This window comes from Macrotis lagotis, chromosome 7, assembly GCF_037893015.1.
Source record: "Macrotis lagotis isolate mMagLag1 chromosome 7, bilby.v1.9.chrom.fasta, whole genome shotgun sequence".
NCBI lineage: Eukaryota > Metazoa > Chordata > Mammalia > Peramelemorphia > Peramelidae > Macrotis > Macrotis lagotis.
In genome coordinates, this window is record NC_133664.1 from 190438212 (window position 1) to 190464583 (window position 26372).

Here is a 26372-nt window from a genome sequence, read left to right on the forward strand (position 1 = left end):
GCTTTCTATGTTCTTTGAGTTTTGTTACTCAAGCAAAGACTATTTTTCCTTTTAGAAGGTGACTTAAATCATGCTTTTCCTCCCTCTGCACTGCCCCCCCCAAGAATTCTTCTAACAGACTCTGTTGATTGTTCTAGATAATCAGTAATCATTAGCTCTCTTTCCCTTCTGGGATCAAGGGAGTCAAGGAGAGCAATGTTTTATATAAAATTTTGGGACCAACAAATTTGTTCCGGTACAGTTAACTTATATTTGATCAATTAGTTAAAATAACTTCACAACATTATAGCAAGTTTGATGTAGGAGTTTGCAGCATTATTATGAGTCTGGTGTAATACTTAACAGCATTACAATGTATTTGGTAAAGGACTTCACAGGATGTTTGTGACTTTGGTCATATATTAATGCTATAATTTTTGTAAGGATAGAGTAGAACAGAAGAGCATTGAGTACCATGTGTAGTCTCAACTTCCTACTAATTGTGTAATCTTATACAAATCACTGAACCTTTCTGGATCCCAGTTTTGTCATTTGTAAAATAAATAGTTATATGAGCATGGTCATGCCACTTTACCCCTTATGTCTCCATTTCTTCACTTATAAGATGAGTTGGGCTAAATGATGGTTAGAAGCCCCTTCTAGTTCTATATACTGTGAATTCAGGGTAACATTTTTGAGATATGGGCTTATCACATGCCTATATACATATACAGGACTCTTGCAGGTCAATGACTTATCATAGATCAAAGGGCAATGAATAATACTAGTTTAGTTGCCTAAATTTACAACTAACATAGGGCAAACAAGCAGAATTATAAGATATTTGGAGATAAAATTTGGAAAAAAGGAAAAGTAAAGCATTTATTATCTATTGTGTACCATACTATAACTATACCATATATTATTTCATTTGATCCTCTCGTTAATCCTATGAAAGCAAGTATATTTTTATTCACATGTTTGCAGATGAGGAAACTGAGGCAAAGTTTAAATAATTTGCCTGGGTCTCTCTCTCTCTCTCCCTCTCCTCCTCCCTCCCTCCCCCTCTCCTCTCTCTCTCTCTCTCTCTCTCTCTCTCTCTCTCTCACACACACACACACACACACACACACACACACACACAGACACACAGAAAACCAGCCTTGATGTCAATAGAATATCAGAACTGGTTGGAATTTCTTAGTCCAATCTAGTACAGAACTGAGTAGAAATCATCTTATCTTTCACTAATTTATGATCACAAAACTTTTGCTTATAGGGGAATGAATAATGAGCACCTTATTCTTCTTAATTGATATGGAATTTTTATTTTACTAAGACAATATACAATTCTACAGTATCTATCAAGTGCTCCTAACTCTATTTTTTGGGGCTGACCAAAAAAAAGTATGATCCCTCTTCCATATGAAAGTTCCTCAAATACTTGAAGACAGTCAACTATGATGTGAACTCATATCTACAGTCTTCTTTTCTTCAGACTAAACATCTTCAGTTTTCTCCTTATAACACAAGTCAGCAACTCCTTAACCCCACCCTGCTCTGTACCTTGGATAGTTTGCCAATGTTCTTCCTTAAAGGGAGGATATTTTTACCTTCAAAGATGCTCAAGGAGGGGCAAGCCTGAAGTCTCCATAGAGTGTATGTGCTGTAGTACTAACCATTCACTAGCATGTGCTTAATAGACTTATTTTCAAAACTTTTTTATTGACTGAATGGCACTACACAGTAAAAATGGAAAAAGCAAGGAAACTATCATACCCTGTTGCATCTCTTCCTTTCTCTCCTTCTCCCTTTTCTCTTAATTCTCTTGGATTCCTGATATTCTTCCTCTAGAACTTTATCCTTGTTTGCTGTTAAAATGCATCTTCAGCAAGGTTAATGTTAATTGAGATGAGTGTCAGATTTTTTTAGTCAAGTCCTTAAGTACTTAATGTACATCTACTACTTGCCAAAAACTTTGTTATGTATTGTGGGGGAAGGTCTTTGTTGCTCATACTTGCACAGAATAGTATTTTTGAGGTCCTCCATGAGTGAATTGACTTCCTTAGAAACTGAATGACTGTTTCTAGTCATAAGCATAACCCTTAATGCTCTGGTGTATTATTAAGTATAATTTACTAATTTTAAACAAGTCTGAAAGGCAACATGTTAAGGTGAATAAAGGCCAGTTTGGAAGTTAAGAAAACCCATATTCAAATCTTGCATCTAATATATATGATATCAGAATGACTCTGTGATAACTCTGTTAATGTTATAAATTAAATTTTAGGCATCTTCTTCTGAGGTGAAATTTTTCCATACCAATAGTTTCTTGCATTGTTGAAATCATATCTGGGGGGCAGCTAGATGGTGCAGTTGATAGAGCACTAACCCTTGAGTCAGTAGGAACTGAGTTCAAATCCAACATCAGAGACTTGATGTTTACTGTGTGACCTTGAGCAAGTCACTTAATCTCTCTGCCTTGCAAAAAAAACCAACAAAAAATAAAATAATAAAATAACTCTTAAAAAAGAAATCATGGGGGCAGCTAAGTGGCACAGTGGATAGAGCACTGGCTCTGGAGTAAGGAGTACCTGAGTTCAAATCCAGCCTCAGACACTTAATAATTACCTTAGCTGTGTGGCCTTGGGCAAGCCACTTAACCCCATTACCTCGCAAAAAAAAAAACCCAAACAAACAAAAAACAAAACCAAACCTAAAAAAAAAAGAAATCATGTCTGGATTAAAAAAATGAAAACTCAATAGTCTATGATCTGTGAATCTCTATTATTCAATATATCAGTGGATATAAAGCAAAGTGAAGAACTGAGACATTGTAAGAATCTGATTTGCTCCTGTGGCACCAAATAAAGATCAAATAATGAACAGAAATATAATTCCTTGAAAATTGGTTGTGTATAGGATATTAGCTAGTATATTTCTTCAAAATGAACACTCCATTTTTTATTCATGATAATTAGCCAAAAGAGGAATGATATACTAATAAATTCAAATCTTGAAACTCCTAAAAGAGTCTAATTTACTTTATTTTAGTAGGTTTTACAAGAAGCAGTATATTATAGTCACCTTGAAGTTTGGAATACTGAGGTTCACATCTTACTTCCTACATATATTGACTGTCACCTTAGGAAAGTCACTTAATGCCTCAGTGCTCTAGGCAATACTGTAAATTGAAGTCTCTGGAGAGTGTATGTGCTGATCTACATTGGCAAAATAAGTTTTATCATCTGGACCTTTGACTATCATTAAAAACAAGGATCCTTTCAAAAAAGTTTATTCACTAAAATAATTATTAATTGAATAATCAAAATGATTGTTAATTAGTCATCTCAAAACAGTATTGAGAGATAACATATTAGGTTTAAGTTAGTATTAGGTGTAAAGTATATACATAAATGAATGTCTAAATTTTTTTTTGTTTACTTGCCTATAGTGATGTCTCTCCTTTCTCCTTTGATGTCTCTCCTTTCTCCTTTTGTTTCATTTCTCTCATCTTCTTCTATGATATTTATATTAGTTTCTAATCCTACCTTTGGAAGAGATTTGGGCAAGAAGAGAAATGGAAGTCCAGAAAGCACATTTGCTCCTGCACATATCAATAAACCGAGCCACCATGCACCAACCCATCGTGTATCAGTAGGAGTTATGATCAGATCATCTGGAAATCAATAAGTAAAGTTTAAATTTACTCTGAATTCTATAGTTTATATTATTTGACAGAGCTTGAGTTCCAATTAAGTACAAAAAGGATAATTTAGAAAATACTCAAGAAAGTTAGTTTTACCTTGTTATTTTTAGCCTTATACTTATGCAATAAAATTTAGCACCAAGCTAATTTCTTTATATCCCACCTCAAATAAATTGCTATATTTAAAGACACTTCAGAATTTGGAATAGATATGAAGTGCATAGGATGACTAACCATGGAGAATTTGAGCTCTATTATCATTGGAATGAATAGTCGCAGAGAGCCATTTGAATATTTGAGAATTTTAAAGCATTTATTTCTGAATAACTGTTAGTTTAATTGGTATATAAAAAACCTGTTTCATTAGCACCAAATGCTTCTAAACATAAAGAGAATGGACCTAAACACATTTTAAGTAAGTAGCACTCAGAGAATTTCATTTATTTTTAAAAGAACAATATGTATTAAGTATTCAATCAAAAAAGACAATTTCTTTCATCAAACAAAACAAAGAAAAAATCTTACATTAGCTGGACTTTTATTAAAGTCTCACAGTTTCCCTTCATTTAGCTCTGATTCCTAGATTCAGCTTCAGCATTAAAAAATCTTCAATTTTGGTAAAAAGGAACTCTTTTCTCACTTTATGTATACATTTAAAAAATAACTCAAATAGGACAGGCAGTTGAGTTTTTGTTGACCTACAGTTTTATCACATATAATAATTTAGAAGTAAAAGTGATCATTCAGAATAATAACAAAAATTTCCTGAGCCTATCCCAGAGACAAATGGTGTTAAAGTTAATAGAGAACTCATAACACATTCACTATCTCTTCCTCACTCATGCATGAGTGTGCAGATAGTTTTCATTTATATGATCCAATTATCCTATCACTCCTAACTTGAGAATATTCTCATTGTTTCTCTCACAGTTTTTTTGATTCCTCTCAGCAGTCACCCCAAATGTCTCCTCTTTCATGTTTTCTTACTTCTGATAGTTTCTTATTTCTACCCTCTCCATAAGCCCCCAAAACCCCAATGACAGAGGCAGAGGTAGCACTTGGAATTTTGGGTAATAGCCTATCTATTGGTTCAAGTAAATCTCCTAGGAGCTATAGTCAAGGGTAAGCTATGCATAGACTTCTTCAACATCTATATTACACTTATTTCAGCATTTATATACTACAACAATCTATACTTTAAAACTAAAAATGTACTGCGATTAAATTCAATTGCAAGCTACCCCCCTTTTTTTCCCAAAAAAACAAATAAGACACACCTGGGTATACTCAGAACATCTCATAGGCATGTCCTTGATTTTATATATATTATTGACAATTATCCTCCTAAGATATCTACTGTGGCCATAAGAAAACATCCTGGTATAGAATGAAGGCCTAAGAATTTTTAAACAAGAAGCAATAAACAAAGATAATAAATTAATAGCATATGCTGAGGTATAGTTTTCACTGTTAACTGGAGGCATTTTCTGAAGAAACTCAGAATGCTAAAATATATTGTAGTGAAGCATTATACTCTGACCAATATGCTGAGTTTCGTCAGTGAAAATTGACACCAAGAACCAAGGAAAATGCTTCTTGCTGGGGGGGGGGGGGTGGAGGAAGAGAGAAAGAGAGAGAGAGAGAGAGAGAGAGAGAGAGAGAGAGAGAGAGAGAGAGAGAGAGAGAGAGAGAGAGAGAGAGAGAGAAAGATAGGGAATGAAAAGTATTATGGGAGACATTTAGTAATATATGGGCTTTGTTAGCAATTAAAAGGTTGTTTTGAGTTGCGGTGGGCGTGCTGATCCTTTCCCTCAAGTGAGTCAGACAGGTCAGATGTTTAAATCACAAAGTATCTAAGCTGTTCAGGGTCATGATTGTAGGAGTAAAGGCCATGATAACAGGAGTAAGGGGAAATAAGAATTAACATTGACTTTTGGGGCACACATACACACACACACACACACACACACACACTCTTACCTGTATTTACAGATCCAAAGTCTACATATATTTTCACACAGAATGATGCTAACAGAAAACCAATCAAAGGACCAATGATAGATCCTGTTTCTAAACACCCTAAAAGCAAAAGGAAAATATGAGCTTTTTTTAGATTTAAACACATGCAAATATAGCTAACATAATAAATTTAGTCCATATTCCAAAAATTTAAAAGGACTAAATATCTTCCATGTTTCTTTCCCTTTTCTTTGGAAGTGATAATTTGTATTATCTTTGTGTGTGACATGTCCTACTATTAAATGGTAATGTCCATGAGGTTAGAAATTTTTTTTGTCTACTTTCACCATTTCCTGGTACAGAAATCAGTGTTTTAAAACTTAATTTTAGTTTTAAAATTTGATTTTTATTTAGTTAGGAAATTTATTTCTATAATATATGCTTATAAAATAAGGAGATTTTTCTTCTATAATCTCACAAAAACCAATCTCATGATCTTTGTACACTTCGTACACTGAAACTTAGTAATAAAGAGAGTTTTGCTTGTTTGTGGAAGCAAGTTATGAATGAGTCATTGATATAATGGTCTTTCTAATACTTTATGCAACCAACCACTTTTAATTGGATTCATAAGTCAGTGAATTAATTATATTTATTCATGTACCAGACTGTGCTAAATGCTAGAGATACTGCCCAGTTCCATAGAATATTAAATTCCTTGAAAAGTACAACGAAATATAGATCTATTTCCACTAAACATTCTTTTAACGATATTATATGAAAGGATTTGAAATGAGAAAGAGAAAAGGGAAGTAGGCAGGACCAATATTAATGGGGTACAGAAAAATTAGTATGATGAAGTATCAAAACAACATTAAACAAAATAGCTTAAAAACAAAAGATATTTATCTTGATTTACTTATTTACATGAAATGAAAATGGAAGAATAAATTGCAAAGATTCATGGCATTTTCCCCATCTTCAATTAACTATTCCATTTTTTAAAGAGATTATATATAAATTTACAAAAGTACTTACCAGCTATATGACCCTGAACAAGTCATTAAACCCTAGTTTTCTGTTTCTTCAGCTATATTATCTACTAAGGAGGAAATGGTAGAGGGTTCTGACAAAAGATGATCATCTGGAGAAAGAGATGACAAACCATTCAAGTATCTCTGCCAAGAAACCCCGTGGACTAAAATGATAAAAGAGATGACTCCCTCAGTTTTGAAGGTGTCCAATATACTATTGGGGAAGAGCAGAGAACAACTACAAGTAGCTCCAGTACTAATGAAGTGATTGGACTAAAACTGAAAGGAAGTTCAGCTGTGGATATATCTGGTGATGAAATAAAAGTCCAATGTTTTAAAGATCAATATTGTATAGGAATTTGGAATGTAAGATCTGAGAACCAGGGTGAATTGGATATGGTCAAATAGGAGATGACATATTGGCTGTCAGAGAATTTAAATGAGTGGGAATGGATGAATTTAATTCAGGTAATCACTATTTGTGGTATTGTGGGCAAGAATTTCATAGAAGAACCTTCATAGTTAGTAAAAATGTGAGAAAAGCAGCACTTAGGTATTATCTAAAAAATGACAGAATGATATCTGTTTGACTATAAGAAAATGGTTCAATTAATAATACAACCTTTGATGCTAAAGTTGATCAGTTCTATAAAAAACTTATATCTTCTAGGAATAAGGCCAAGAAAAGAAAAAGATGATATATTTATCAGAGGGAATTAGAATACTAAAGGAAATCAAAAGATAATTGGAATAATAGGCAAGTTTGGTCTTGGACCACAAAATGAATCATTGCAGAGACTAATAGAGTTTTGTTGAGATAAATTATTGGTCATAGCAAAAACTCTTTTTCAGCAGCTCCAAAGATGACCCTTTTAGGGACAATATCATATGATCAATAAATCAGGTTAATGATATACTTTGCCAAAGGTGGTGATACTCTACACAGTCAGTTAAAATAAAACCTGGAATTGGTTGTAGCTTGGATCATGAGCTTCTTATTTCCAAAGGCAGACTTAAATTAAAGAAAGTAGGGAAAACCATCAAATGATATAGATATGACCTAAGCAGCATCTCTTATCAAAGTGAAAGATGTGATAAATAGATTTAAAGGATTTTAGATCTGTATATAAGTATCTGAAGATACGGGTAGAGCAATGCAAAGAAATAGAAGAAAACAATTGAATGCTAAGTTTTCTTAGACTGTGTATTTCTTGTCTGATTTTCCATCTATTTATTAAATACCTACTCTAAGGTATACTAAGCCCTGGGGTTACAAAGAAACAAAATATACAGTCCCTTCTCTCAAGGAGCTTACAGTCAATGGAAGAGTTAGCATGTAAACAACTAGTTTCAAGTAAGATATATTCAGTATAAATTAGGGGTGGTTCTAGAAGGAAGGCCATTAAGATGTTGGAAGATTGGGAAAGATTACCTGCAGAAAGTGGTATTTTAGCTGAGAAGTGAAAAAAGCTAGGGAAGCCAGGAGGTGAAGATGAGGAGTGAGAGTATTCAAGTCTGACAAAAAGCAGAGTGAAGAGTTGGGAGTGTTTTGTGCAAGGAACAGCAAGAACTCTGATGTCCCCAAATTGAAGGCTCCTTGGAAGGAAGAAAGGTATAAGCAGACTTAAGGCTTATGGAAAACTTAAAAGTCAAAATGAAGATTTTATATTTGATCCTAGAGGTGATAAGGAGCCAATGGAGTTTGAATAAGGAATGAAGTTGAATAGGTAAGATAACATGGTCAGATGTGAGCTTTAAGAAGATCACTTTGATAGCTGAATAGAGGATAGAGTAGGGTCTAAAAGGGAGATCAACCAGAAAGTTATTTCGAAGTTGAGGTATGATGAGGAGGAAGGGCAGCTGGATATAGGGATGGATAGCATACCAGATATGCAGTAAGGAAGACTCATCTTCCTGAGTTCAAATCTGGTCTCAGACACTTGGTGAGACCCCAGGAAAATCACTTAACTCTGTTTGTCTGAGTTTCCTCATCTGAAAAATGAGTTGGAGAAAGAAATGGCAAGCCACTCCAAAAGCTTTGTTGAGAAAATCCCAAATGTTATCACAAAGAGTCAGATATGACTGAAATTACTGCATCAACAATGGTGATGAGGGTTTATATCACTGTATTGGCAGTGTCACTTTATTTATTTTCAATATATGTTTCAATTTCTGTATGTTCTTTGTACCTTTTACATTTTTTTTGGTGAGGTAACAGGGGTAAAGTGACTTGCCTAGGGTCACATAACTAGAAACTGTCAAATGTCTGGGACTAAATTTGAACTCAATTCCTCCTGACTCCAGGGACGGTGTATTTCTATATTTTCTTGGAGGGAGGTGGGTAAAGGCTATTTTCTAACCTAACTTGTTAGCTTTCATTATTGCATGTGAATAGATTTGAAGCTATATATATATATATATATATATATATATATATCAATCATCATTGGAAAAATACTGATGTTAAAAAGGTAGGCTTTTTCAATAATAGCATGGAGTAGCTTGGAGTAATTGAAAGTGATAGATAATTATCCAAATAAGACAGATAAATAACTTCTCATTTAAATTCTTGGTGAAGTTTACTGCCATTCTGTGGAACCTATCTTTTAATTTGTTTTAATGGCTAATTTTGCAGGTTTCCTATTCAACTAACTTTCCCTCTGTGGGTGGCTAAGCTAATTGCTTTTGAAGAATTGTGGATATTATTTATGAGGCCTTTCATTTGATGGTGATTTTTTCCCCTTTGCTCCAATGAATTCTAGTAATAGTTAATTCATAAATATTGCTAAATAGTTCTGTTCTTTCTTTTAAATTATGGAGAATATTTTTTGATACCTGCTAGGTCCAACACCTCCCAACTCTCCTTTTTTTTTTACAAGGCAATGGGTTAAGTGACTTGTCTAAAGGCACAACTAAGCTAGATTTGACTCAGGTCCTACTGACTCCAGAGTTGGTAGTCTAGCCACTATACCACCTAGCTGCCCCTCCCAACTCTCTTCTTGGAAAAAAAGTCATGATATATGTTCTTAACATCTATGTAGTAAATAAATCTTTGTATTATTTTGCTTCTTTATTAAAACCATATTTTCCATTACTTTTTTACATTCCTATGCCAAATTTTGTACCAAAGTCATTTAATATTGAAATATATGTTAGTTTAATTTGGAGGGTTTTCCTAGAATTTTTGAAATAGATATTGTTAATGCATGAACTATAATTATTTTCTTGTTGGTCCTTTTAAAATGCCTTTTTTGGGGGAGACAATAACATCAGTAAAAAGTTGTTATTGAAAAGATTGTATATGATTGCTTTCATGAGAAGCTTGGGATATGTTTTGCAATTTCTTGAAAGCAAACTAATTTTTCCCCATTTCTAAATCAAATCAGTAATTAGTTTGGTAGAACAAAATGTTGCCTTTTGAGCCTTTTTATAGCATCCATACAAGAGCATTCTGGGGTCTCAGAAGATGTATTAATTCTGTTCTTCCCTCTTTAAGCTAAAAGTCAGAAGTGCATGAAGTGACTATAGGACCCCATTTCATTGAAGAGAACTCAAAAGAAAGCTAAAGAAATTGAAGTTCTCTTTTGCTCTCTCCAACTTCACTCCTCACAAAAGGCAGGGCATTCAACTCCACCAATACTTAAAATTAGGCTTTGGGACTAGTGTTACACAAATATAACTTCCCTAAGAAGTCAATATCTTTTGTCCATTTCCCAATTTCAGGATTTAACTGTTTATATTAACTGTATATAAGTAAAGCTGTTTTTAATGGTTTTTATTTGATGAAAACCAATTTGACTGCTACAGTCCTAGCTTCCCAAGATATAAACATGCTAAGGCTAATTATATTCAGAAACTGGGCATTAATCCTTTTCAGTCTTTTATTGGTACATTTACAGAAAAACTCCCCAATTCCATGCTCCTTATTCCTATTTTTCGTCATCTTATTAGGAAATTTAGAAAATTCCCTCACTTCACTGATCCTAGAGGTAAAAGTGCAGACTCTTGTTGATATCATAACAGCTTATTGTCTCAAAGAATATATACATTTCAGAAATGAGAGATTCTAGGCCAGGGGTGAGGAGCCTTTTTCTGCCAAGGACTATTTGGATATTGAAAACATCATTCACAAGTCATATTTATATTATCAGCTTAAAAATTAGCCTGCTATATTTGGTTAAACATATAATTAATTCATTCCTAAAACACTCCTAAATTTACTGAATTTCAAGTTCCACCTGTGGTTTCTGGGGCCTGCAGCAGACATTCGCCATCCCTGCAACACTGATATCCATTCCTTCCTATCCACTCTGTGCTGTCTACCCATTGTAGGCATGGAATCCACATGCCAAGACTGTCCTTGTGTGTATCAATAAAATTTATTAAAGCTCTATGTATTCTTCATTTTTAACACAAAATGGAGTATCTTTCTTAACTCTTAATTCATTTTTCTAAAATCTGGAACAAAGATTGGACTAGATGACTTTTTTTAGGTTTTTTTTTTTTTTCAAGGCAAATGGGATTAAGTAGCTTGCCCAAGGCCACACAGCTAGGTAATTATTAACTGTCTGAGACTGCATTTGAACCCAGGTACTCCTGACTCCAAGGCCAGTGCTTTATCCACTACACCACCTAGCTGCCCATAGACTAGATGACTTCTAATGTTACTGCAGTCTTATTGTGTAATTCTTTTAATTTAGAAGTTTTTCATCTACTCTTAGACATTTTACTTTGTTATTTCTCTTTCAGTTCCTTAAACCTTCAGTCATCTCTTCTCTGGATTTGTGTAACAAGCTGCTTATTGTTCCATTCTACAGGTATAGCAATAGAAAACTTAAAGTCACTCTACAACCACATTGAGTCATTGGCATATGACTTTTTGTGGAGTGATAGTGATAAAGAGGTATTTGAAAAATATTCTAGCAAGTATGAACTACAGATAATTCATTGAATAGTCAGTAATGGAAATCCAGAAAGGAGTTGACTGTGTAGGTTTTGTGGCAGTCAATATGGTATAGAAGGACACTGTAGAACTGGCAGATATAACTATTGACTGTTATGGGGCAATGAAAAAAAGGCTGAAGTAGGAAGTAACTTCAAGAATCTCTTGACTAGATTGATAGTTATGAACTGACCAGATGGTGGCTATCTTTGACATTAATGAAAAAGATAGGAAGGAATTGTTTTGAACTTGGTTTGTTACTAATTGGCATTAGAAGTATGAATGTTCTGTAAGCAACTATAGACACACTGAGACAACAGAAAATACGGATTTAGGAGTCATCTGTGTGGAGGCAGATTGCCTTCATATTCTCCCTCTTAGAAATATTAAGAATACATGTTTAAAATTATCCTAAAGTCTTTAGACTATCTCAAAGGGAAACTTATAAGTTTTAAGATATCAAGTCTAAAAGAGGGGGAGACCCTCTTTCTAGATTAATCTAGAAGGAACTTCTCCCTGTGATAATTAAGTTGGTGGAACAAAGAATTCTTGAGTGATCTTCCTTCCCCAGATTAGGATAATGATCTTTGATTACTTTAGTAAATGGAAATATTTCTTGAGTTCACCTTTAACCAGCTACAAAGGAGTGCTTTTAAAGGGATCAGTCAAAGAAGTAGTGAATGGTTTTAAGAAACTGGTTCTCTAGAGGTATACTGAAAGTTGTGACTATTCAATTTGATGAAGCAAATTGTTAGTTGAATTGCTCTCAAAACTCTGGAATTTTAATTTCGACTGACATGAAATTGGGATATCAAAATGACTTGTTTGGAGAATATCTGAGGGCAAGAGGGGACTTTGTCAGTTTGATTAGTCCTCTATTTCTAAGCTGGAAAATCTTAGGTTTAGGCAGACTTGGAGGGAAAGAGCATACCCTAAATTATAAATAGTAAAATGTTTCCAAAACAAGGAATGGGATTGGAAGTTTTTTTTTAATTCAGTGAAACAACATGCAATTAATTTTGAAAGCTTACCAATATATAAAGGAGAATTTTCAGTTTTGGCAAAGTCTTCTATATAGGAAATACCCAGTGGTTTGATGGGAGTTTCACCAATTCCACGTATTATATTTCCTACTAGTACAAATAACCACATTGATGATTTGACTTCATTTGTGCATTCTGCAAATCAAAAGGCAAAAGAAGAACCTATGTTAGAATCTTTGACATTAAGATTTTAAAAGTGACTATGATACTGCTAAAGTCTAAAATTTCTAAGTAAAAACTTTAAAGATTCATTCTATGTGACCACACAACTGCTAATACTAATGACCTAATGAAAGACTTGGGTCATTAGGTCACAGGATCCAGAACTTGAAAAATCCATATAAATCAATTTACCATAAGATTATATCTTTGTAGAGTGGCTAAATAACAGTGGATAGAGCACAGACCTTGGACACAGGAGGATGGAAGTTCGAAACATGCCTCAAACACTTGATACTTACTAGCTATGTGACCTTGGGCAAGTCAGCTTAACCCTGATTGTCTCATATCCAGTCATCCTGATCTATATCTGGTCATTACATCCAGATGACTCAGGAGGAAAAAATGAGTCTGGTGACTTAGCACAAATTCAATTCATGTGATTTTTCATGGCATCATTTCCCCAATGTCATGGCCTTCTTTGAAAAACAAAGGACAAACATCATATTTATAACTGGCAGGGACCTTAGAGACCATTTAATCCAATCAGATAATTTTACAATTGAGAAAAGAGAGCTCATCTCTATCTCCATCTCTTCATCTCTATGACTTTGGCTATGTAGCCTGTCTGTATTTATATCTGTCTATGTCTGTCTATTTCTAGATTATGTCTAAAACTATGTGTAAGGGCAGCTAGTTGGTACAGTGGATAGAGCACTGACCTGGGAATCAGAAGGATGGGAGTTCAAATCTAGCCTCAGACACTTGACTCTAACTAGCTGTGTGACCTTGTAATTACTGAACCCTGATTGCCTCACATCCAAGGCCATCTCCGGTCATACTGATTCATATCTGGTCACTGGATCCAGATGATTTTGGAGGAGTAGGTGAGGCTGGTGACTTAAAGAGCATCTCCTCATTCAAATTCAATTCATGTGTTTGTCATGGCATCAGCTCCCTAATGTCATGGTCTTCTTTGAAAATGAAGGACAAGCATTGTTTGTCTATATCTATGTCTATATCTAGACCCAGATGGATAAATGGATATAGATTGATATAGGTAGATGGATGATAGATAAATAAATTTCATTTATATATGATGATGCATGCACTATATACATATGTATCTAAACATATGTAAATAAAATAATTGAGTTTTAAGCCCTAGAGCCCTTGTCATAACTGACATATTTGCTTAAAAATACCTCAGAAAGAAGGCCCAGCCTATACTCTTGAGTGGTTCAATACCTCTAGGAAACAATGTGTTTGTGTGAGGCAGTAGTTAGTGTAGGGAATCTCCTTCTATGATACTAGTTATGCATTTGTAACAATTAAAATGAGAGGCTGAATGATCCATTGGAAAAAAAATGTTGGTATGGAGGTGAGCTAAATTTTCTTATCTTTTCCTGCCCTCCTCAGTTATATACACACACACACACACACACACACAAACAGTCACATATACTGTGTCTCTGTGAAGCGGCCAAATTGCTGTATTCCAGACAACTCTCTAAAATAATAGTTTACAGAGAAGTTAATAATATTCATTGGCAGAGAAAATTCTTCACTGGGAATTTCCCATACTGAAAATAATTTAAAAAATGATCAGTGTAGTTTTGATTTTAAAAGGAATTTAAATACAGTCATTATTATTGTAATTTTGTCTTTCTACGAAGACCACAATTTTGTATAAGTTGAAAATGTGTTAATTGAATCATAACTCCATTCACTGTTCTCTCTGTTTACCTTACATACCTAAACTGAAATTAAAGTTTGCTTTCAGTGTTTACTGATTCTTGGTAAATAATAGTAGATACATAGAACCTTCCCTAATAATTTGTGCCACTTCTCTCAATGATACCAGTCAAAGATAGTGAAGGAAGTGATATTGAACTGAATGTTAAAGGGAAAGCAATAGGATGAATGGCATCTCATTCTCTCATGCTCAGAAGCCTTTTTGATTTGGGATCTCCTAAGGTATATAATTCCAGAGTACAACTAGCTCAAGGTATCCTTTAGATGTCTACTGGGGGGGGGGGGGCGGCGGCTAGGTGGCACAGTGGATAAAGCACCAGCCCTGAAGTCAGGAGTACCTGGGTTCAAATTTGGTCTCAGACACTTAATAATTACCTAGCTGTGTGGCCTTGGGCAAGCCACTTAACACCACTGCCTTGCAAAAAAATCCTAAAAAAAAAAGATGTCTACCTCATCCTAATGTCTAGGTCCCATCTAGATAGAATGAAAGCAGTTTCAGAATTGTTATGAGAATTCAGATGTACTCTAAGGTGTATATAATGATATCTGGTTCAGAACACAGGTAAACCTTTCACTTTAAAATAAGCGTAAAATTGAGGAGTTTCCAAAGAAGTACATTTCATGAAAAACTACTAAAATGAAGAAAATATTGTTAATCTTTTAAATTCAGACTTGTACTTCTAAAACCAAACCAGAAATCATCTCAAGGCAGAACTTGGGGCTGCCATTGATCTTTTTTTTAGTTATATTAGGGTGAACTGATAAATATATATATATATATATATATATATATATATATATATATGTATGATATGATATTATCTTATTATCTACCATTGGTGAACAAGAGATTTGCAAGTCCTTGGTTATAAGTTCTTGCCTCCATACTATGGAAGTGAGGATTATGATGGCATCAGTTAATCCAACTTTGAAAATTTTTCCATTACAACACAGACCTCAGAGGATCAAGAATAGTATTCAATGATAGCTGGAGATGGTAGTGCATTGGAGGAAGTAGGGCTACTGACTGGATTTACCAATGATTCTCAAGAGAAGCAATAGAGGAACAGAAAAAGGAGAAAGTTCATGAAGTGAAATGGAACTATTCTGTACCTCCTTGATTTTTCCATGTTATAGCAGATCTGGAATATAACTCAAATCTTTTGAATCTTTGAATACTTCTCTCTTCAACAATACTAGCTCATCTATTTTTATTACAAAATGAATTGAGTCAGCAGTAGTTATGAATATTTGTCCAAATTTCTAAAGTTTTTTTACTCCTTATCTTAACTATACCTTGGTCTTCATGACCATATTCAGAACAAGTATAGGAAGTAGATAGAGATGCTTTTCTTTGTTCATTCAAAATTAAGATATTAATAGTTAAGATATCTTCAATAATTGTTTCTCTCTTTTTCCAAGAAGAGAGAGTATCTTTTCTTTATTTGTCAAAGAAGAAAATCTATAATTTCATTGGTGTAGACAATTCTCTGGGAAGAAACTATCTCTACCAATGCAGATCAGCAATTTTTATAATTCTAGATTATTATCTGATGACATTGAGAAGGCAAGTGACTTAAAAAAATTTTGGGGGGTGGGACAGAGCAATGGGGTTAAGTGTTTGCCCAACGTCACACAGCTAGGCTGGATTTGTCTGAGGCTAGATTTGAACTCAGGTACTCCTGACTCTAGGGCCAGTGCTCTATCCATTGTACCACTTAACCACCCTGTAAGTGACTTTTCCAGAATCACAAAGCCATTACCAAATCTTTCTGATGCTAGGTCTGTCTCTCTGCTCTCTACATTGGGGTCGATTCTACACACTCACCAAATAATACATCTTAATTAAAGAAATATTATCTCATTAAAGGACTCAAAGTACCAGTAAATTACAAAGGCAAACATCCAAGAATCATCCAAGAAAATGGGGCACAAGGAAAATAGACCACCTGATGGATCTTCTGTTGGTGTGAAAATCTGAGATTCCTTTCTCATGCACAGAAAACCATTTGAAGAAGAGTTAGATGTCTTTGAAACTGTTGTCTCATATTCATATCTATTTGAAAACAAAAAAAAATCTTAAGAAACTGGTAAGGGCAGTAGGAACACTGACCAGATAACTAATTTTATTATTATTAGATACAGAGGGCAAATCTTACCCAAATCCAGTAAGGTACAGAAAGTAAAGATTTCCACATTGCTCATCATCGTGATAACAAATTATACTTGGTAAAGATCTCCTTAAAGTAAATTTACATTTATCCTTTCAAGTTTTAACTCACTTTACATGCTTCTGGATTATTTACTTTGTATATTATCATAGCACATTTTTAATGTCTTTCTTACTTTGTAACATCATCCACAGTGCTTCTGGATCACTTTACCTATTATTATCTTATGCTTTTTCATTTAATAGATGAATATAAAATGGCTTAAGCAGAGTTAACTAAGAAGTTAAATCCAGGAAGAAGAAAAAATGAATCTCTGGAGGCAACATAACTTCGTAATCTAAGGTTCCTGGAAACTACATGGGTTCACTTAAATATGGAAAAGCAAAATAATTTATGTACTAGATAACCAAAAAAACCTTTAATCCCTAAATGGAAGTTCTACAAATGAGGAAATTGGGTGACCATAAAAGCAGAAGTGAGGGGGTGTCTAGGTGGCTAGGTGGTGTAGTAGATAAAGCACTGTCCCTGGAGTCAGGCGTACCTGGGTTCAAATCCGGTCTCAGACACTTAATAATTACCTAGCTGTGTGGCCTTGGGCAAGCCACTTAACCCTGTTTGCCTTGCAAAAACCTAAAAAAAAAAAGCAGAAGTGATAGGACCAAGGCCATATTGCAAGATGGTGAAAGAGAAGTCATTTTTTTCTGAGTTTCATTTTAGTTCTCCTTTTCCTTTAAAGCACTGCTTTTTCAAAAAGAAATCATAACTTCATTTCTTTTCTTTTTTAGGTTTTTGCAAGGCAAACGGGATTAAGTGGCTTGCCCAAGGCCACACAGCTAGGTAATTATTAAGTGTCTGAGACCGGATTTGAACCCAGGTACTCCTGACTCTAAGGCTGGTGCTTTATCCACTGCACCCCCTAGCTACCCCCATAACTTCATTTCTTGCAGATATAAAATATATTGTCATCAGGCATTGAAATACTTACGGATCCATTAAGAAATGAGGTAATGACTGCAAAAAGCATCCGATGCCCATAGTCATGCACCCCATAGCAATCAACATAGGTCTGTGCATTTTTGTTCCAAAGTAACTCACAAATACCATCAGCAAAAGATTTCCTAGGAAAGAGAACATTTGTTTCCATTTCTAAAGATAGAGTGCAGTTTAAAATTAGAGACTCAGTTTAGAAAAAAACTTTCTGCAAATGTAGGAATATTAAACAAAATGATACCTTTGGAATAATGGAGAATAATCAAGAAACAAGAATTGTTTAAGTTATTACTATATGCTATGCACTGTATGGAAGGTTAGGGAATGAAAGGCAAAAACAACCCTGCTCTCAACATCTTGCATTTGAATTAGGGAGATGATACAGAACAATGCCTGGCACATAATGTGTATATTGATTGATTTGCTTATGATTATGTTTATTTATTGATTGATATAAATATATTTGCTCATGGAAGATGGAAAGCAAGCTGAAAGGAAGGGTTAGTATCTAGGGAAACTGAAAAAGTTATCCTGCAGAAGATGAGATTTGGGTGGACACTTGAAATTGCGTGGACACTTGAAATAAGCCAAGGGTGACATGTGATAGCCTCTACATGAATGACTACAGGCAAATAGTTTAATTTCAAGCAAATATCTTTCTATTGTATGTTATGAAGGTTAAAAAAATACTTTCTAACTACTTCATTGTGTTGTTGTAATTTTGATATCTAAATATGTTTTGATTTCTAAATACTTTGTAGAATTTTTTCCAAAGATTTTTTTAGACCAAGCTTTAATGAGAGGTCCTCTGTCAATGCAACCCTCAGATTATCAATCATCTTATTATGGGTCTATAGATTATAGTAATTGTTTACCAACTATTCTTTTTTCTTCAAATAATATATCTATAGTATTCATCATTAGAGGCAGCTGAGTAACACAGTGAATTGTGTGTTGAGCCTGGAGTCAGAAAGACCTGAATTCAAATATGATTTCAGATACTTACTAGCTGTGTGATCTTGGGCAAATCACTTAACCTCTGTCTGCCCCAGTTTCATCAAATGTAAAATGGGCATAATAATAGCACCTACCTCCCAGATTTGTTATGAGGAGCAAATGAGACAATATTTGTAAAACACTTATCATGGTGCCTAGTACACAGTGGGCACTTAATAAAAGCTTACTCTCTCCTCCACTTCCCTCCTTAAGTAATGGCAGGCCAACCTTGCTTGCTTCTAAAGGTATCAGAGCAACCTTAGAAATAGTCAAATTTGTAAAAGGAATTAAAAAACAGATATGATGATGAGCACTTAGGTATAAGCTTATTGAGAGCAAGAACTATACCTTTTCCATGTTTGTCTCCTCCACATCATCATCACATTAATTCATATTTATTGAATAAATGAACAAAGACATGAATGAACAATTAAAGGTATCCAAAGTGGAATGGGACTGCTTCAAAAAATAATGAATTCTCCATTAGTGGAGATAGTTAATGGAGGTAAACTTAGGACATGTTAAGAATCTAGAACCAGAAAATCTCTCAGCGATAATGGGCTTTTGAAATTCAAGTCCAAGTTCCATCTATACTTGAATAAATCATCATGAAAATAATCCAACATTGATTATTGAATCTCTGCATGATGATCCCCCCCACACACATGAGGAAGAAGTCCTGAAACAGTCTATTCTACTTTTGCATATCTCAAATTGTTAGCATTTTTCTCTTATATTAAAGTCTAAAACTAATTCTTTCCACTTATTACTACTGGTTATGACATGAAGATTGAAAGGGAGACAGATAGAATGGCATACTAGAGAGGGAACTGAAATCGGAGTCAGTTTTTCAAAATAGTTTTTAAGTTATAATCTAATCAGATTATGAAAAACATCTATATCAGATGATGAGAAGTAGTATATTCATGATATGATAATTAGAGGACCAGTTTAAAGTGCCAGTAAGATTTGGGTTCACATCCTTTCTCTAATATATTTAGTTGTAAGAACCCTGGGCGATTCACTTAAATCAGAGTACCCAAAGTAACTCCTGGTCAATCATGTCATTCTTCCATTTTCTTTAATTCACTATTTATAACTATGTCTTTCTCATCTATATTTAAGTCATTCAAGTTTCCTGAATTCCTCAAAACTACTATCCCATTTGTCTCCTCATCACTGCTAAACTTCTCAAAAAAGTTGTCTATGCTCATTTCCCTATCCTGTGTCTCCTCAATTCCCCCAATATGACTTCTGTCTACAACATTCTATTGAAATTGATCTATTCTGAGTTCATAGATTTCTCCTAATGAATAATATAAGACCAATCTTTTTTACTATTTTTTAACTTCTCTGTAGCTTTTAACATTATTGAATTATTGGTTACCTTTCTGTATTAACTCTACTCCAAAGAAATCATAGATCTGAATGTCCTTTTCCCCTAAAAAAAATAAATTGTTTTACTTTAAATATAATCCATTATTCATCCTAGAAAGTTGATACGTTGTGGGGGAGGAAATCTAAACTTATAATTTCACTAAGATAGGGAATCTTCAGTGAGAACATTTCTTCTATCTGCACCTGCATTTCAATTTACAGTCTCAGAGAGTTACCTGGGTACTGAGTGAGTGTGATTCACCTAGGATGACCTAGTAGTTCATAAGTACTGAATACCAGATTTGTATGAACATCTTCTTGACTCATTTTTCAACTCTCTAGCCACTTTGCCAAGGCTACCTTTCACACTTAATTATTTGCCAGCAAAACTGGATATTTAAAGAAAATGGATAAATGTGTTTCAAAATAAAAAATACTCAAATTAATACAGAAATTAGAGATTAACCCGTTCTTTGCAAATTTTGGTATCATTATTAGAGACAGGATTTGAACCCAAAGATCAACTAGTATACTCAGTACTTTTAAGTAATACATTGTTTTGAAACAAATCTTTGATATAGTTAGAGAGAACATTTTCCTTAAACTTACCTCCCCAAGCAGACAGGCATATGACAGAGAACTAAAGATACTTAGGTGCACTCTAAATAAACAATAATTAACACCATAAACACAAAAATTACCAATTTCAAAACTTCCATTAATAAGTCCAACTAGAGTTGTTGAGAGATTAAATTGTCTCTCTAGCTGTGTAAGGATGGAATTTAGGAAAGATCCTGACAATGTTTTGGAGAAATATGCACACATCAATGCCAGCAGAAACATCTGAGGGAAAACAATAAGGGAAAAATAAATATTATTTTCAATATAAATAGTAACAAAATTATTTTTTAATGTAATAGATTTTATAGTTTAAGTATAAATGAAGTTGATTTCTTTGTAATGAATTAATCCTATTTCCCCATCAACTGATATTACAATTTCAGGATGTGCTTTGCTTTCTTTCAATATCCATGCTTTATTGAAAAAAACTAAGCTACTTTTCACATAGAGATCTCTCTTCAGTTATCATTTAAGCCATCATTAAGCCTCTCAAAGTAGTAATTTCCATTCTTTGTACTTGGCACTTTAAAATAAAAATTAGAGAAAGCAAGTGCTTTCTCCATTAGAATATAAACTTCTGAATAAAGATTCTCCATTCATTTTATTTGTATCTTGACTAAATAAATACCTGTTATTTAATTGATTTCTCCCCAAAATAGAAGCATAAAGTATGGAGGGAAAAGGGAGATAGAACATGAAGCAGCACAGAAACATTAAACACTGAAAAAAGTCCTAGAGAAATAAAATATAGACACTGAGCATTGAAATGGTAGAGTTTGCAGAATCAGAGCCTCTTGGTCAAATGCTCTGTAATTCTGTCTTGCTCTTCTCTTTACCAGCTGATGGCAGTATGAGGTAGGAGGAACAGTTCTCAGAACCTCTAGCAACAACAATAATAAACTATTAGTTCTCCAATGTTAAAATAGTAGTAATCATAATAATGTTGTTGTTCAATCACTTCAGTAATGTGTGACTCTTTTTGATCCCATCTGGAGTTTTCTTGACAATGATACTGAAATGGTTTGCCATTTCCTTCTCCAACTCATTTTGTAGAAGAGAAACTGGGACACATAGGGTAAAGTGACTTGCCCAGTATCATACAACTAACAAGTATTTGAAGCCATATTTGAACTCAGGAAGATGAGTTTTCCTGACTTCAGGCCTAGTACTCTGTTCACTGTGCGACCTAACTGCTTGCCTGTAATAATAATAATAATGACACAAAATAATATTATTGATAATAACTAGTATTTGCATAGCAGTTGATATGTGCCACTATTCTAAGTGCTTCACAAATATTATTTCATATAATCCTCACCAAATAACCCTATGAGGTAGATATTGTTATTCTCTCTATTTTGCAGCTGAGTAAACTGAAGCCAATAGAAGTCGAGTGACTTGTTCAGGGTCAACTATATGATAAGGAATTTGTTCTTAGGTTTTTTCTTACTTCAGGTACTATTAGCCACTGCATAATCTCACTATCTAGTTAATATATTTTTCTTTCCTTCTAACAATCACTGCTTAAGGAGGAGAAAGCCTATGGTTTCATAGCTGCCATAATAGACAACTCATATTTAATAAATAATAATTTCATTCTATCTCATTTTTAATAACCACTTCTGGAAGCATTTTGATCTCTCTGTTTCTGTGTAGCATTTTTAAGAGCATAGATAAATTAAATGGGTTCATAATTCAATTTTTTTTAAATGCAAATTCATCAATAGAAATTAAATGATTTTTGAACTTATTTGAAGTTTGGGTCATGTAAACAAGCAAACTGATACAGAATTTATATTTACATTTCAGGAAATCTGTTAAACAGGGATGGGGGTACTCTCTCCAGTGACTCAAACTCCAATCCATTCAAGTCTTATAGCTCTTGTTTATGTATCAAATATCTTCTTTGCCTAAGAAGATGATATGGTTGAATAATATGGTTGCATGGTACTAAGAGTATTCATATTTTCTAAAATAATGTTATTGAAATATATCTGAGAGATAATCTATATTTTTTCAAAGTACTCATTACCCATCATTAAAAACAAATTAGAATTATCAAAGATTTTGCACAAACAAAACTACTATAACCAAGATCAAAAGAAATGTAGTAAATTGGGAAACAATTTTTATAACTAACATTTTTGGCAAAGGACTCATTTCTAAAATTATAGAGAACTAAGTTAAATTCATAAAAAAAATAAATTTCCCAATTGACAAATGGTCAAAGGATATACAAAGGCAATTTACAGATGAGGAAATCAAAACTATTCATATTTATATGAAAATTTTTCTAAATCATTACTGATTAGAGAAATGCAAATTAAAGCAGCTCTGAGGTACCATGTCACACCTATCAGATTGGTCAATGTGACCAGAAAGGACAATGTACAATGTTGGAAGGGATGTGGGAAATCTGGGACACATTGTTGGTGGAGCTGTGAACTGATCCAACCTTTCTGAAGAGCAATCTGGAATTATGCCTAAAGGACAATAAAAATGTGCATACCCTTTGATCCAGCAATACCACCCTGGGTCTATACCCTGGAGAGATAATAAAAAAAAAAGGTAAAAACAACACTTGTACAAAAATATTCATAGTAGCCCTATTTGTGATAGAACTCAAAGAATTGGAAATTGAGTGAATGTCCATCAACTGGGGAATGGCTGAACAAATGGTGGTACATGTATGCTATGCAGCACCACTGTTATATTAGAAACCAAGAGGGATGAGATTTCAGAGAAACCTGGAAAGACTTGCATAAACTGATATTGAGCAAGATGAGCAGAACCAGAAGAACATTGTACACCCTAATAGCAGCATGGGGGTGATGATCAACCTTAATGGACTTGCCCATCAGAGACAATTTTAGAGTACCTGTGACAGAGAATACCATCTGTATCCAGAGAAGGAACTTTGGAGTTTAAACAAAGACCAGACTATTACTTCCAATTTTTTAAAAAAGTTTCTTAGGTATTACATAATTTTGCTATCTCTAATATTTTATTTTTGCCTCAAGTGTATGACTTCTCTCTCAACATAATTCAAATTCTATCAATGCATAGCATGAACACAATGTAAAGATGATCAGATTGCCTTCTGTAGGGGGATGAGGAGAGGGAAGGGAAGGTGGGGGAAAAATTGTAAAACTAAACCTTACAAAATTGATAGATAGAAACTATGATTATATATAATTGGAAAACAAACAAAAATATTAATAAAATATAAACTTTATTTCTAAGAGAAATATATACAAACTTTCCCATAAATTTGTTTTTAGAAGATGATGACAGTCTACCTCACAAAATTATTCATCTTCATTTGAAATGGCATTAAATTAGTTATGAAAAAATATCTGTTTCCATGTTTTATGTGAGAAGTACCTGGAAACTCATTAAATTTAATTAAGTTTTAAGCTGTCCTTAGTAATTTGACTTCATCTTCTCAGTCAACTAGGCAGCGATAATCTGACATAATTTTTCTAAATAGATAATGATTTAATTCTCTCTTTTGTTCCAACTAAGACATGTTTATTTATGTTAATGACCAAAGTAGATGTTTTGGTATGAAATTAATGGTGTAATATTGCATGTATGATCACTTTCAAGGAATACATAGATTTTTTTCTGGATATTCACCAAAACACAAGCCAAAATGTTTTAAAATTTCATAAAGTATTTTGTATATATTATAAACATATAATATATGGATATGTAATTTTTCACTTGCAAAATGGAGTGATAAAAATATTCCACTTTTGATATAGCTATTTTTACATTTATGTCAAAAGCATTTTCCTCCCTAAATTATCTTATTTCTCAATTCTCCACTTCTTTTTGCAAGTTTAAATCTTTATTGTTTACATCATCTGAATAATGGCAAGCAATCATTTCAGAAAGAGTACATTGATAACAGGGTCAGAATCTTTTTTCTTCAGTAGTTGTCAAATATTCAGATAAATATCTGGAAAATGTCAGTAAAAGGAAAAGATAATTTAATTCAAAATAAATTTGGTTAGCAATGGAAGGAAAAGTGTTTGCACAGTCAAATACTGAAGGCTGCTATGGAACCAAAAACAATTCAAGAGTAGAAATTTCGATTGTAGCAATTACTACCGACCGATCTGGACAAAGCACTTGTACTGAATTTTTGAGAAGGATTGTAATCCTAGTAATAATTTACTACTGTCCCATGTTGTCATTCTTCTAAAACGAAGTAACTAAATAAACAAAGAAACAAACCAGAAACCCACACTGGAACAAAATATGTATCTAATAGTCTGCAGTACATCATCTTAAAAACTGAGATAAAAAAATCCAACATTTTCTACATACTAATGATCCTTCCCAAAATTCATTCTTTTGCTTCTAAATTAAAAAAATCCCCATATCTTTCAGATAGTTGCCTACTCCAACTATTTTTGACAAAAGTCCTTGCTGTGGTAAATGCTACATAGAGGTACCCAAATTTACAAAATTAATATCTTTTTTCTTTTCTCCTATTTTCCTATTGACCATATTCTCCATTGACCATAACATTTATAATTTCTATTAGATAACCAACTAAATAAAATCAATTTCACAGGTACTGTCCAAATTGCTACACATATGTTCAGATATACATTTAGTAGATTCCATACCTTTAGCTTGGAAATACACTTTAATTGGTGGGTTGCAATCTGTTTTTCAGTTTCTCTCATATTCTTCCAAGTGCACCTGAATGTTTATTTCTTGACAGTTCTTAATACTGATCTTTTTAAAATAACAACAAACAAAAAAGGGATTTAAGCTTATGAAGACATTCAAAGACATTATTCATTCTAGGAATTCTCAGAGGTTGGATCATTTGATAAATCACTTGAATATAATGCAAAAAAATACTTACAGTAGTTTTAAGGCAATTCTAGATAATGATGCTGTTGGGAAGATTTGTTCATATAAAATTTTCTACTTAAAAATGATAAAGTTAAAGACAGCATTAGTTACTTATTAATGATATTAATGCTATTGAATAACTTCCCAGAACCCAATTCTAAAAAAATATAATAAAAACCAACCCTAAATCCAAAGATTTGAAAATAGTAGCTAAAGGAAGCTCTTGATATTCTCTACTAAAACAAATGGAACTAAATGTGAACTTTATGGAAAAAAAAGCTAAAAAACAACCAAACAAAAACTTAAGACCCTGTTCTTAGGAACTAAAGGTATTAAACTGTGTTTTTGCTGAAAGCTGCTTCAGTAGTCTTAGTAAGCCTCAAGAATCTGTATTTGGCTACTATCCAAGTTCAAGTTCCAGGACTTCTTTGGAATTTGAGGAGGGGAAATGAATTCTGATGCAAAGAAACAATGGAACATGGAATGCTAATAATCAGACTAGGCTGAGGAAAACTGTAAAGCAATGCTTAGATCCAAGAAAAAAACATTCAAATTGCAAGTCAGGAGAAAGGGATTATGGGAAGGTCAAATTTATATTAGTGGAAAATAATGGTGCAAAAATGTGGGAGAGTGGTAGATCAGGGAAAGGAGCCTGATCGTTTTGAAAAAGTGTCCAAAAGGAACATAAGGAATCTACCTTCAAAAGACTTATGCCATTCTCCTCATTTGCTCTGAAATATCTTTTGAATCCACATCTATATT

At 33.5% G+C, this 26372-nt stretch overlaps 1 protein-coding gene across 1 annotated transcript in view; it reads right to left on the reverse strand.

Annotated features, from left to right (window-relative positions):
* SLCO1A2 (solute carrier organic anion transporter family member 1A2) overlaps positions 1-25695 on the reverse strand; it is a 43040-nt gene extending 17345 nt beyond the window's left edge. The window contains exons 1-7 of the mRNA XM_074194314.1: positions 25376-25695; positions 20816-20957; positions 17737-17869; positions 16530-16636; positions 12655-12801; positions 5669-5767; positions 3428-3658 (exon numbers count right to left, since the gene is read on the reverse strand). Of these exons, the coding sequence (XP_074050415.1) occupies positions 3428-3658; positions 5669-5767; positions 12655-12801; positions 16530-16636; positions 17737-17869; positions 20816-20957; positions 25376-25435 (919 nt within the window). The 5' untranslated portion in view covers positions 25436-25695. The remainder of the gene's footprint in view (positions 1-3427; positions 3659-5668; positions 5768-12654; positions 12802-16529; positions 16637-17736; positions 17870-20815; positions 20958-25375) is intronic.
* Between the last annotated feature and the right edge of the window lie 677 nt (positions 25696-26372).